Source organism: Theobroma cacao, chromosome 10 (genome assembly GCF_053813885.1).
Source record: "Theobroma cacao isolate CCN51 chromosome 10, ASM5381388v1, whole genome shotgun sequence".
Lineage (NCBI taxonomy): Eukaryota > Viridiplantae > Streptophyta > Magnoliopsida > Malvales > Malvaceae > Theobroma > Theobroma cacao.
In genome coordinates, this window is record NC_142648.1 from 2,411,838 (window position 1) to 2,426,633 (window position 14,796).

At 34.3% G+C, this 14,796-nt stretch overlaps 1 protein-coding gene across 2 annotated transcripts; it reads right to left on the bottom strand.

The window, feature by feature from the left end:
* Window positions 1-256: 256 nt before the first annotated feature.
* Window positions 257-13,424, bottom strand: LOC18586137 (uncharacterized). Of its 2 annotated transcripts, none has more exons than XM_088810763.1 (19): window positions 12,941-13,424; window positions 12,036-12,115; window positions 11,201-11,251; window positions 10,367-10,897; window positions 9,944-10,201; window positions 9,411-9,476; window positions 8,783-8,962; window positions 8,071-8,122; window positions 7,699-7,980; window positions 7,423-7,533; window positions 6,159-6,350; window positions 5,403-5,678; window positions 4,435-5,058; window positions 2,702-3,207; window positions 2,547-2,607; window positions 2,311-2,379; window positions 1,301-1,743; window positions 1,082-1,119; window positions 257-764 (listed from the first exon to the last, which is right to left on the bottom strand). In XM_088810763.1, the coding sequence occupies exons 1-17, from the start codon at window positions 13,190-13,192 to the stop codon at window positions 1,669-1,671; spliced, it is 3,666 nt and encodes a 1,221-aa protein (XP_088666889.1). In that variant the 5' UTR covers window positions 13,193-13,424; the 3' UTR covers window positions 257-764; window positions 1,082-1,119; window positions 1,301-1,668. The 2 variants fall into 2 exon arrangements, with proteins under 2 accessions (XP_088666889.1, XP_088666888.1); XM_088810762.1 differs by having other exon boundaries at window positions 1,082-1,179.
* Window positions 13,425-14,796: the final 1,372 nt, after the last annotated feature.

A 14,796-nucleotide genomic window follows, 5' to 3' on the forward strand; every position in this document is an offset into this window, starting at 1 on the left:
TTATACCATTCGACCTCGAAGTGTGTCTCTAATCCGCGAAGTTTTCGGGGGATGAGAAAGAATTGAATGATCAATGAGAATTAAGTAGGTAAAGGAACCATTCTTCGAAAGGAAGTAGGGTGTGAGAGATTAGGTGAAATCAATGTATATATTTTATGCAAAAGAATCTGAGATGCCAGACAAAATTCCTTTCTTTATTAAGAAGAAATAGTACACAAAAAGAGTATGAAGCTAAGTTGAAAAAGATACACAAGTCTGAGAAGCTAAGCCAAAATTTCTTTTACTCAAAAATCAAACAACCAAAACTTATACAAGAAGCAAAATTCTCAGCAGCCATATTACAACAGTTGCAATTAGTCAGAGGCAGGCCAAAAATAAGAGCCAAATTCACAATATTTACACTGTTAAAATAATGTGAATGAACACTATCAGGCACACCTTGGAGATGCCCCTTAAAAACAGACAACCAAGGTGATAACTGATACCCCTATTAATGGAAATTGAAGAGCCTTGAAGGTCCTATCTATTGGAAATAAAGGATCCTTTGTTCTAATCGCGATCAGGGTAATGAACCTCTATGAGTTAAAACTTTGAGGTTTTTTTCTTTATTATTACTACAGATGGCCTTTAAAAAGTAGCCAACATTGACTCGCGCTCATTAATTGTTAAAAAGTTTGGAAAGATACGGGAAAATCTAGTTCTGTACAAAGAAAAGAGTCTCCTGTAGTAGCCCGGAAATTCTTCGGTGTGTCATGCACAAGAATCTGTATCAAAATGAAGAAATATCAGTATGATCGATGATTTTGAGTTATGATGACAATTTTTCAGGGTTCATATATTTGACTTGAAAAACAACTATTCTTAATAATGTGGTTCATATCTTCAGCATGTGTAAAAAGGATCTTCAAAAGAATTGATAAACAATTATTCAGCAAAGGCAAAGTTAAGGAGTAGGAAGGAAAGGAGTTAATGGACAATATGATGGTGGGAAGGATCAATTCAATTGAATTTACAAAGAAATAAATGAATTAATATGCATGAACTGACGTAACTTCATGTGACTGGCATTAGATAGGAGTACCTGAAGATATGTTCATTGCCATGATATACACATTCCAGCTGCAGAACAAAAGGCAGAAGAATCAATACTCCAGTCATTCCATTTTATTCCTGGCATTCCTGCAGGTTAAGGTCTCAAAATAAACATCGAATCTTGCATTTCTACAAAATCCCAAAACCCCATTATATAGCGTTTCATCTTGTAAATGGAAATAAGGGAAGCATACATTGAAAGCCTCACCTTCTCTATTTCTCCACTGCAGATCTGGGCGCATATATAGCAGCAAGCAAAGAATTTACAGAGTCATCCAATGTCATATAGCTCAATATTTTAATTCTTTCTAGATTGGAAGGGAGCCGGCTTGGAACTCACACTCTTGGCCTAAATTCAATAATTTTGCTGCTCTGAACTACTTTTAGGATTCCAGACTACCTTATGAAGGCTCACAATATCAAGCATACATCAAGAATGGTCTCCCAAACACAGGCCAAATGTTGCCAGGGTTGAAAAATTATGAGCAAAAGAAGTCATGTTAATGAACACTGCAGTGCCTCCAGCCAGAAGGTAAATTAAACTTTGTGGAGAAGCATCATCAAATACAACCAAGCTCAAAGATCATTTGACAGCTGAAATATCCCACGCATCTGAAGATATGGATTCTCAAGCAGCTTTTCGTTGTTACTCTGCAGATTTGGAGCAGACACCAAAGACCTCAGCAACAAATAAATATTATCTTAAAGTAGCACTACTAAATAGAACGAAGAAAAAAGCATGTAAGTCCAATGCCACAAACTACGGATACTATAAAAAATTTAACCTTTCCCATCAGAACTTCTAGATATGGACAGTACTAAAGTTGTCAACTTATAGAATATAAGCCAAACTTATGTTACAGGCAACTTAACTAACATAATAAATTACAGCAAAGCAATACAGTCAATGACTGGCATAGTCATTGGTTAACTCCGAAATAATCTATCCATAACAAGGGAATCGATTCAAGTAGCAAGTTTTGCACAAATATTGTTTCTTACATAAGGTTTCACTGTTTCCTTAAATTTTGAGATGCAAAGCCAATTAGACAAGGAAAATGGATGGAGTGTGTCCTTCAGAGGAAATGCCATTATCTAGAATTTCAAATATAAATCACCTTCCACATATGCAGAATACATTCATCAGTTGTTCTCATATGTATGCACTTCATAATTGCAAAAGAGTAATCTCATACAGAACATCAAGGAATTGCTTACCTGTTGAGCTTTGAAGACAAGCTTTTGTAGCATGTGTTGGTACTTTTCTGGCTTTTCAGTCATCATTCTCTGCAAAATTGCCATACTTGAATGACTTAGTGGAAAGCATAACCAAGAGTGAGAGGAGAGAAAACAGAATGGGAACAGGAAGAACATCAAAATAAAGACAGAGAGAGAGAGAGAGGAGGGGGGGGGAGAGGGGAGAGAGAGAGAAACACAAAGTAGAGCTTTCTTGCCTTCAATAGAAAAGCTGAAGAGTAATATGCCACCCGAGAATCAGTATCATCCAAAAGTTCCCTAAAGGAGAGGGTAAGAAAGTGTAAATTTTGGCATACCCTTAGATAAGCTTCTGTCAAGTTCATTCTTAACAAGCAAAAAAATAGAGAATCACCTGAAAAATTCTTCTCCACCAACTTCCTGAAAAGCTGTAGGATCTGCAGTACATTTACCAATTAGAAGCAAAAGAAGGGTCGCACGAATATCAGAAGTAGCACCAGGAAGGTTCCCTCTTCCTTTGCTTCCAACAGCAACCCCTAGTGCAATGTTGTCAGCTGCTGCATCTGCAAGTTGAATCAATGGCCAATAAAACAGAGCAGCTGGAACACGGGCAACTAATTGCATTGGCACAATGGCTTGTCCTCGGAGTAGTAGGGCAGCCATAGAAGCTGTCTCACGTATCGGAGGACTACTAACACCGTAGCCTGATTTGCTATCAGTTTCCTCCATTAATTCATCCCAGCGACAGCTTGCTTGCGGAGATATACGCTCAGCAGTATTAGTTTTTCTAATTTCATCTGAGCGAGTGAAAACTTTAGTCTGTTGTATTCCTTCTCCAAATGGCATCACAGTTGAGGGGGGAACTTTCAAGCACAGTTGAGAGAATAGAATGTCACACATCTGCTCACCAAAGGTAAAAAAACAGTGAATGTTACAGATTGTATAAAGTGATAATAAGGAAATGGCGCACAAGAATTTCATATGCAAAATGGATAAAATAATGGAGAAAATCCTCAAATCCAGATGAATAAAATTTATGCCAAAAACATTTAATTTTTTCTGTGACATCTCCTATTTGTTTGGAAACATGAATGCATATATCCATCTCAAAGAAAACCATACATCAAGTTTAAGCACAACATTCATCTTATCTTTTATGCTAGCCATCTAAACTGCATTCCTTCAAAACTCAAATGAAGAGGGGTTCGCTCAAGAATTACAAATTACCAATCATTATAGATACAGCACAACAGTTCATCGAAACAGGAGAATATATTCAATGAAATTTGCCAAATAGATCCTTGCGCTTCATAAAAAATTCAAATAAGGAAAAAAAAAAGAATTGAAACTAGATATCTCTGTGTAAACTAAATTTAACAAATAAAACAAGAACTTCCAACAATCTTTGACAAAAATAAAGAGGTTTTCTATGTAGGCTTTTTCCTTCACCAAAGTCAGAAAGTGCAATATTGAAAAAATCTCTAACCTTCACATGGAACAAGCCAGAAGTTCAAGAAAGATAAAATAGTAACATTTTGCATATAACCTTTTATCTAGGATATTTGTGGGGCATTCTAAATGGGAAATCCCTAACTAACAATTGAAAGAGGTGAAATCTTCAAAAAATAAACAAATAAAAAGAAACATCCACTATCGGCCATGGCTTCCTATCTCATAATTCAAGTTTTTTGTTCTTATCCTCTGGTTTCTACTTGTATTACGTAAAAATGACTTTCGATATAACCCTATGATCTAAATCATTAAAACTTAACTAAAGTCACCTGCATGTAATTTAAGGACCTAGGAACTTGAAACTTAGTAACTGCCTAAAAGTAGCATATACAAAATTAAGAAAAACAATCAAGGTTCTCCGGGCTTAAACTGTATCCCCCCTCAATTATTCAAGGGCTCTTTCCCAGGAAATGAAAACAAGAGTGAAGTATTAACAACAAGATCAGCTAATCAAGCAGGATTGTAGTCAAAGATATGCCAGAAAAGAGTATGAGGGACATTTTACTCAAAGAAATATCCAAGACAAATCACGCCATCCTCCCTTTCATTAAAAATTGATGATTTTATATCAGAGACATTTTCTAAGATGGTTTGAGAGTTCTCCAAGCAACATACCTTTAAAATATTCATGCGGTCTGTTTCATTTATTTGAGCTACCAAGGACAAAGCACTGCTCATAATGTCTATCACTGCATTTGCTTTCTCGAGTCGTGTATCTCTATGATCAGGGCCAACATCACTGTTGCTTGACTGTTGCATTTCACTCTCGTCTAACAAAAATTTGCACCGCATGAGAAGCCTCTCCAGAATAACTAGGAAGCCCCATCTAATAATGTTGTTCTTTGACTTCAAAAGACCACACATCAACCAAATAGACAAAGGTACGTCGGAAGGAACAGAGGAATCATGAACACCAGCATAAGTAATTTTATTCTGCAAGCTCTTGACATTAGACCATATACTCCCATCCTTTGACTCACTTATTTCAGTAATAAGCAGATCTCCTAACCAGATATATCCGTTTTGGCGGTAAGAGATTCTATCTGAATGAAGAAGAGAATGTAAAATGGCCCAAGCGAGCTTTGCTTTCATTCCAACACCATTTCGCAGGGATGAATCCTCAATACTATCCATGAACTTGTAGGATTTTGTTATCTGTTTCAGATGCAAGAACTCTTTGTCCAAATGAGTAAATGAACTTATTATTGTATCCAATTTCTCTGTAATATTTTGCAACAGCTGCAAAGGAAAAAAAATGACAATCAGAAAGCAGGGATATACTTGCAATCACACCGATGATTACCACTTTAGCAAACTCCTGCAAAATGTAAGTAGAGATGAGGAGAGCAAGAGACAAAATTTAACATGACAAAGCTAGAAAGAATCTTCCTCCCTTCCCTAATTCATATTCAATTTTATATTAAAAAAAAATACTTGCACTTATGAAATGAATCAAACTGGTGAAATCATATAAAACCAAATCAACAGCCCGCTTCTGATTTACCATCCCCACCTCCACTCGCTCAACATTAAAAACATACATGCTTTTTCTAACACAGGCAAAAATATCCACGAGACCTTACCGTATTCAATCGCTCGCTGTTAGGGTATCTAGACAATGCAGCGGAAATTGATCTTCTCAAAAGTTCCCCAATGCCTTCCACCCCCAGCTTAACAGAAATATAAAAAGCTTCAGGTGCATCAGCCAAAGCAAGCAGTGTAGCAAGAGGTTGAATCTCATCATCACTATATTCAGAAACTCCTGTCGATATGCATGCTTCATTTATTTGATGCAAAACAAAGTCAAAAAGCACCAAATATAGATGTTTTCTTTCTTCCCTTGAGGTTGACAATGAATACTGCACTAGGTAAATGAAAAGAGTAAACATACAAGGTAAAGGATTTCTATATTGATATGGATAAGTTTTGTAAAGATTAATATTATGAAAGGAAGAGCCATAAAGGATTAAGATTTCAAAAGCTTTTGTATATGTCAATTGACCTCCATATTTAGTAAAGATTGTTGAAAACTCAGAATTCAATTAGCATCAATCTTCCTTAGGTCCAACAACTTCATAAAGATGCACATTGCAAGTCATTATTTAGAACCAAACTAATAACCCAGTCACCCATTTCCCAAAGTTTGTTAAGCAACTGCACTACACTGCTTCTGTCATCTTATTGAATAATGGGTTAGGTCCATACCTTTCATTCAGGAACATCAATTTTTTAATTAAAGATAAAAATATTACACCAATAGTGGCAGGAATGTTGTCTTACAGCAGAGGACCAAGTCAATCTTATTTCTTTACATCCCCATATCAAACTAATTTGCATACCTCAATGAAGATAAAATCAATTCCTCCAATCAGGTCAACCTGGTCAACAAGAAAGCTTGCTGTGCTCATGGCAGCTGGAGTAGATTCATCGGGTACTTGATAAAACATGTTTGTTAGGATACAAACAAGCTTGCAATGAACAAGTTCAGCCCAGGAATTTACCCGGCTAGTCTCTATTAGTGCCTTGACCACCTGAAGAAAAACACAAGTAAAGAGACCACAAGTGCACTCAGATTTATTTCCATAATAATACAAAGAAGCAATAGATAAAGTTAGATCCATTTCAAAAAACAATCTAATTAAGTCATAAAATTTCCTCAGAAGCAAATGCAACCAATTTTATGTCAGCTTTTATTGACAAGACAGTAAGTATAGTTTTGAGAGAGAGATTGTTGAGAGGGAGCATAATGCACAAGACAGGTGAAAATTAGGGTGATAAATTCTTGCAACAAGTTTAATTTTCCAATGACACCATGAGAGTCTCTTTCCAATGAGGCAAACCAAATACCCATCCCAATAATCTCAGAACCTATAAAGCTAGAATCAAATAGCATACCAAGCAAATTCTACCAACATATGACGCAGAGGGTGCATAATGCAAAAAAAAAAAAAAAAAGGAAGTGAAAATTAGCGCTAATAATTTCTTTCAACATATACAATTTTCCAATAAAACATGAGATTCTCTTTCTAGTGAAGCATATGAAATAATTCTCAGAACCTAGATGGCTAGAAATGAATCACTTATCCAGCAGATCCTACCAGCCTTCAGTTTTGTAATCCCTCTATGAGTACTGAAAAGAAACAATTGCTCCAAGCATGATCCCACGTAAAATTGCATCAGGATTATTCAGAGGAATTGTAGTGCTAGGGGTACATTTTACATTGATTGGTTGTAGATAGTAATTCTAAGCATAGTGTGCACTTTGTTGTGAGGCACTTGGCACTGCTAATGTGTGCCTCACAAATTTTAGATTGGTAGAAGCAAAATTGCTATTTAATCAATTGGGAGACCAGTGAGTCTACCGGGGTGTCTCATTTTTTTTCATTTAGATATTTAAGGTCAATGCAGCCACTTTTAGAGTACAGGTATTCAAAAAATTTTAACACAAAATTGCACACACAAGAAGCGAAACTTCCAAATTTCACAACCTATATCAAAATTACTCCACAAAAAACTCTCATTGGTTAAAGCAAGGTGAATAACAATATGATATTATTAGGAAAGTTCCATAAACTGGTAGCTAGGCAGGGAAAACAGACTCACCCTAATGTCAAGTCCTTTTAATCGGTTCCTCCAGATTTTGCCTCTATCACAGACAAAATATAGTAAACAGCTTAAGGCAGAAGCCCAGACAGATTCTTCCTTCTCTTCAGTCTGCAACAAGTATTAAGGGCATGAGACCATAAAGAATAGTGAGGACAAATGCAACAGCATGGTAACAGTAAAAATAAAAATATATACAGACAAAAGCATGGATTGAACATCCATAAAATCAAAGCAGCCAAAGTACACAAGCTTTAGTTAAAGGACTGCCTGTACCTGAACAAGAAGAAGAAGTATCTCATATAAAATGTTTAAAATCCAAGACTCAAATTTATCAATGGCTGAGGATGTGCCCAACTTCTTGGCAGAATCGATTTTCCTTATCCCTGTGGTAAGCTGATCTTCACTATTTAAAAGTAATTCTTGAGAATATTCTTCTTCAATTGCAGAATTAGCATCAATTATCATGGGCTCCAACAACTGAGCATGGACGGCAAGGTTTAGAATTAAATCAAAAGCACGAACCCTACAAGCTGTTCTTGGGGAACTAAGCATCTCCTGTAAGAAAGTTCATCAAAGAGGTAAGAATTAAAAGATGCTATCACAATGCTTAAGTAATAAAGAATTGATATGTAATTGATGCAAAACCTCAAGCATAGACAGAGTGAGAGGAGCAGCAGTTCCAGTATCCAAGACATACCTACAAAACAGAATTTTCAGGGACTCCCTCCAAACCAATAGTCATCAGATGATGTGAAATTTAGAACAAAAAAACAAGCAAAGGACAAAAATGAAACAAAGTCAATCACAGGATTCTACACACAAGCAATTATATTGCAAAATTCTGGATCAACCACCTGGTAAAATGAATAACTCACTCCTGTAATACTATTTAATATTTTGATAAGAAGTATATGGGTCAGCTTTCCATCTAGAAAATAGAAATAACAATTCAAAATGTGGCTGCAACATGATCAAGGGGATGTGGACTTCAGATACTTAAAAGGGTAATATAAATTGTTGTTCAGATAAATTATTTAAATAGCAATGAATTCGAGAAGATGTAAACTATTCCAAGTGCATCATAATGCTATATATTTAGGATTGCAGGATTAAAAAAGAAAAACGAAGAAACATTTTCACCCTTTTACAAGGATGATTTGGACTTAACTTATGCATATAGGGCAACAGATAAAATCAGCGAATCAATCAACCAGGTTTAATATGCATCAAGTACTAGATACTACTATTATTATAGCATCAATAATGCGTCTACAGATGGGGAGGGAGAAAAGGTTAAACATAAGGTATAAGATAAAGAACAAAAGAGGTCCATGACAAGAAGAAAACAGAAACATACATGTCAATAACCAGCTTAATAAGGACGCTCACAGCCACATCTATTGACGGCTTTCCACTGTTATTACTTAATCTAGATGATACCGTCATGGTATTAGTATTTGTCGAAGATGTCTCAGAGCAGACAGCAGCAATAACCTCGCATACCTCAGCAGGATTTAATCGCAAAGGTTGTTGTTCACTGATGCACACAAAAGTATGTGATGAGACAAAAAACAACTGTACAAATAAACTCAACCACTTTGCCAGCCAATCAATGTTGCAAATGAAACTGCACTTCAAAATAAATACCACCACTGTGCACTTCAGAACAGGAAGCTATGTGTAATATACATAAAATACACCCAGCCAGATTTTCAAAAAAAAGAAAAAAAACACCCAGCCACACATAATGATGCTAAAGAACAATTATATAAATCAAAATCAGTGGCTGTTTGTTAATGCTTCATATTCAACTCAACAGTATGAATATCATCAATTTAAAGATGTAGTATTTGCTAACAACAGGGAAAAAAAAGCTCCCCTATTTAATCCCAAAAACTAGTAAATTAACATGAGAAGCAAAATTCATTTGCTAACAAGTTACAAAAGCAATGGTACCATAAAGTGAAGGATCTCAAATTGCACACCTGTAGTGACGATACTGGAAAAGTGGCCGGGCACGTGGGCGGAATGTGCTTGCTGGCGAATCATCCCTACAGATATACCAAAGGCAAGACTCCAAATTGTAATCATATAACTTTATATCAAAATTAAGGCTTAAATTATTAATAACTACTTTTGTCTTAAACTCAACAGTTTCTATCTTACTAATTATGCCAGCAAAAAAGCAGCCTCATTTTTAAAATAGCCAGATTCTTAAGAGTCATAGTTCAAAGATTTGCTATTAAACAAACAGAACCTCACAGCTACCAGACTCTTAACAATAAACATGAATTCCAGGGTATCCTGAAACCACTGCCTTAAAGCTACCAGTCTACCACCTCTAACAGCCATCAAAAGGGAAATATCATACATCGTTTGATATAGCAAAACCATATAAGTCACCCTTATGAGAATAACAAATAGATAGGATTCATATGCATAGCGGGAACACTCTAATGGTAAGTGAGACTAAAAATAAGCAATCAAAGCAATAATCTGAGGGAAGTGACAAGCATACCAAATTTGGCGAGGTCCTCCTTTACTGCGTTTCAATGCTGTTATTGCTCTCAAGTGGGAGCGAGCAGAGGCAGACTTGGCAATTGTTGTGACTGATGAGGGCTGTAAGAGTTGATCAAGATAAGGCATATCAGCAGTGCCAAAATATTTCCAGGGCTGGCCCTTCATTTTAGCTTCCATGTCTCCAACAAGTAGAGCAGCTGCTCCTACTTCTAAGAAATTATGTCTTCTCATGTCTTGAACATTCACAGATCGGTCACTGTTTTTAGAATATAAAACTTTTCAAGCATTAATTTGTTTTAGAAGGAACAAGCACATGGAAGTACAGTATTAACAACCAAACATACCAAAGACTTAGAAAGGAAGTAAATAGTACCAACACGAACTATTTCAACACTTTAAAGGTATATGCAAAATCAATTACCTTTCAGAAAATAATAATGATGACGGATGATCCCTAAGCCAGCGCCATTTTAAAACATCATTCGCAATATATTCAGGATTCTCTAATCCATCAGCTTCCTCAATGTTTGACAAGTTTGAAACAGATAAAGTTGTAGCATCTTTATTCTCTGAAGATTCTCCACCATTCACAGGGCATAGCTGGGAATTGAAGGATCTACTCAACAAAGACGACAACGTAGGAAGTGACTGTCTTGATGCCAAGGTTGCTCCAGCAAAAGCTGCTGGCTGGAATGACCGCTTTGGAATATATTGAGCCACTAGGGATCTCACATAATTCAATGACTTTACAAGTGCCACAGAAGCAAAACTAGATACAGGCAACGAAGGAGAAGCACTTGCCGATGATGTTGACGTTGTCGATGAACCAGATTGTTGATTTAATGATTGTGACCATGGTGACAACCTTCTATTTGGGCTATTGTCACATTCAGCAATGATGTTAACACAAAACCGATCTATTTGCAGCAATGTCTCCTCACTGGGCTTATATCTGCAGCAAATGGAACACATAATGAAATCCTAAAAATAGAACAACATAAGATAGAACCTATGAATCTTGGAACCTATGGTCTTGATAAATCTTTCCAGTCAGTCTGAAACTGGATAGAAACCACAGCAGATCCTATTTTTACAATGAATAAAATATTAGGGCAACCTAATTGCCTGAGCACTTGGTAGATGTTCAATTCTGGTTCATATATCACATTCTAGAACCAACTTAGAGTCAAAAACTTTCCCATTCTACATAAAATGAGAACTAATAAAAATACAAGTGTGCAGCAGAACAGCATACCGTAAAAGGTATCGCTTCAGGAGAGCCACACACCTTCCAACTACAGCTGGGCTGGCACAAATTATACCCAAATTATAGCACATTAGCAGCAAAGAAGAAAAATAGTACAAGCACTATGCTAAGAGAAATGCTTAAAGTAAAAGGAAACAACAATTAAGTAAATTAAGTAAATTGCGCATTTAAAAACAACAATAATCAAATTATTTCACTGTAAAACAAATTTTGAAACTGGAAACAACGATTTATGATAATAGTGTATCATTTCTTCTTGACATGTTTTTTTATTGCAAGGCTATATTCCAGTAAATTATTTACGTATTCTTGCAATAAACAGTATATCCTTTTGTGGTCATTTCTATGGAATTTCCAGATACTTCATTCAAACATAACTTGTAGGTGTTTCTAGATGGAGTTACACAAGACATGTGTTCAACTAAGACTCATTGCATAAATTTGGTGTCAACACATTTTCTCATATGGATGAAGCAGACAAGCCTTCAACAAATCAACAAAGTTTCGTTTCAGCCTCTTACTTGTGCAAATTATTTAAGTTACCACAACACTCTCATTTATCAGTGATCAGCATTATCTCTAAATCACTTAAATTTACATCTCCAATCCATTTACCACCCAAACATGTCAACAACCCTGCCTCTTTCTGAAACTTTTCTAATTTAGAACATCCATAATTTTACATAGAATGATTGATAAATTGTAGCATACAAATGATAATCGCACTAAACTATGATGATTTAGCAAAGCACTGAGTGGAGTGGGGATCAATTATAATGACTACGACATAAAAAAAATGGTTGTTCAAAGACAATAAAATTACCTGCGTTCTCTCTCTGCAATTGTATGCTCTAAGATAACAATGTAAGCCTGGTCAGTTGTTGAGGGTGCTGCCAGATAGTCCTGCCATTGTTAAATATGAGGGATTCTGATCTTATAAGGTTCAAATACCAATAGCACAGGTGAAGTAAAAAGGAAGGTCAAATACTACAAGATAGATATTAAAAAAAAAAACCCTCCAAAAATATAGTAATTCAAATGTTTTTTCTTACCTTGAAATCATATAACATTTGAAACCATACATAAGAGTAAATCTAGCAGTCTTAGAAAGGATAATACAGAAACAATCAAACCGTTGTTAACATGAAGAAACTGCATCAGATACTTCCTCACAGGAAATCCAGGAAAGGCAAAAATTAGCAAGTAAATCACTTAAGCTGCATCTTGTTGTTGGTTTTGCCACTCGCGTTTTGCTTCCCAAAGCAAAAGGCAATATAGTGAAGAACTAAAATTTGAAATCTAACATTTGCAAATAACAAAATGCACAGTTTTCGTTTTACATGAAAAAGGTTACATTTCAATTCTGTCATTTTCTCATTTTAAATCAAATATGGTTTCCTCTTTTTTACTCTTTGCTTTCACCAATTTAACAACTCTTCAGGAAGCAACAACCATGCGGAGCTACAGAGGTAAATCACAATTTTCACTAATTTACGCCCTCTTTTTCAACAAATTCTCTTCCTTCTGCCAATCAATCAAAATTCCGTACACTTTGCCACCTAAATAAATTTTTTTAATTCTATTCTATTCTTTTCCTTTTTTTTTCTCCCATTAATAATACACAGCATCAGAAAAGCCTAATTAAATTAAAAACAAAAATACACAATAAATTTCAAGATCTAATAAATAAAACAAATAATAAATTCAAATCCAACAAAAATTACGAACCCGAAGCGTCCTAGAAGCCTCAGATAAAACCAAAGAAGGACTCCCATGATGATACGAGCTAACTCCTCCAGCCACCGTCGCCGGCGACGAAAAAGAAGACGACGAGGACGAGAGACAATCCGCCACCGCCCTACGCAAAGGCTCCGGCGGCTTCTTAAGCAACGAAGATCTAAGCCTCGACACTCCACTGGCTGCTCCTAACTGAAGCCTCGAACTCCCCGGGCTCCGACCCGGACTGAAAGTTGTTGTCATCGGAATTTTATTCTCACCAAATCCACGTACAACCGTCGCTGAACTAAACTTCAATTTTTAAAAAATTATTCAAATATTGAATGAAGCTTTTTCCTTGATTCAGTGTTTCTCCCTTTTTCTTTTCGGGGTTAATTTCTACATTTGAACAGAGAAAAGAAGAGAGAGAGACATGGAATTTCTTAAAGCTCCGCTAAGGAAGTGAGTATTAGCTGTAAGTATAAGCGTGGTTTTATGAGGTATTATTAGCTGGCAACCTCTTTTTTTAATTTTTTTAAAGTAATTAAGTTGGGGAAATTAAAGTTTTAACTAATTGAAAACGAAAGGGGAAAACGAGATTTGTGATAACAATAAGGGCAAATAAGGAATTTCAGTTTTTCCTTTTTTTTTGGATTATTACACGCATTAAGGAAAACAAAGGGTAAAAAGTATGATTTCAGTCATATACTATTATAGGACTATAGGTTAATCTGATTTTTTTAGTGTATTTTTTTTGCCTTTTTTATTTTTTTTTCTCTTTTTATGACATAATATTTAAAAAAATTTTAAACTATTTAAAAAAAATTTAAACTATTTTAAAAAAATTAAATAAATCATTTTTATTTGTGGCATAATATAAAAAAAACCTTGAATCATTCAAAAAAATTCAAATAAGTTATTTTTTTATTATATTTAATTACGTCTTTATATTTTTATTTTGTATTATATAAACTAACTAATAATTGATCAATTACTATTAAACAAAATGTCACTTGTCATTTTTATATTGATAACATCAATATGTCATATCAATGTCACTGACATAAAATAATAAGTAATATTTTAATTAAGTTAACTATTAACTATAAAAACTTATTTGATGTAAAACAAAAATATAAAAATTTATTTTGCTTAAAATAAAAGTACAAAAGCTTAGTTAAAATTTTTAAAATAGTTTAAGGGCTTTTTTGTAGATATTATGCCTTCATTTATTACATTTAATCTTTGTAATTTTATATTCAATCAAATTAATCTTTATGATTATTAGTTGATTAAATGTCATTAATCAAAATACCACGTATTATTTTTATATCACGTGGTTGTTGATGTGGTATGTTGACATGTAATGATAGATGATAATGTGACATATTTATATGACATGATCCTATGATTTTTTTCACCATTTACATTAATATCATATAGATATAAAATAATAAATGATATTTTAATTAACGATAATTAGTCAACTATTAGTAATAAGGATCTATTTAATATAAAATGAAAATATAAAGATTTTATTGAACGTGGTAAAAAAGAAAAACTTATTATTATTCATTTGAATAATTTTAAATTTTTTTTAAGTATTATGCTTTTTTTCCTTCTTTTCTTTTTTATCTATAAATATTTATTATAAAAATCACTTAACTTTTGAAATATTATTTAATTGAGATTATTAATTTATAAAAGTTATACTATAGTATTTTTTTTATAATAATGAAGAAAAAAACTTTTGTAATTTACATATTTTCTATCATTTTGATAGCTTCAATGTGACAACAATTACATCAATCTACCCATAACTTTTGAACTCTTCAATATGCCCCCATTTGATGTCCTAAATTTTAGTA

Bases quoted from the DNA above. Each gene is read 5' to 3' on its own strand.
- LOC18586137 (XM_088810763.1), bottom strand. From the start codon at position 13,192: ATGACAACAACTTTCAGTCCGGGTCGGAGCCCGGGGAGTTCGAGGCTT. The intron at 6,351-7,422 runs GTGAGTCTGTTT...GTTTTTCTTCAG, and splicing joins TAAAAGGACTTGACATTAGG to GTGGTCAAGGCACTAATAGA. The intron at 5,679-6,158 runs GTATGCAAATTA...TACCTAGTGCAG, and splicing joins TTGATTTTATCTTCATTGAG to TATTCATTGTCAACCTCAAG.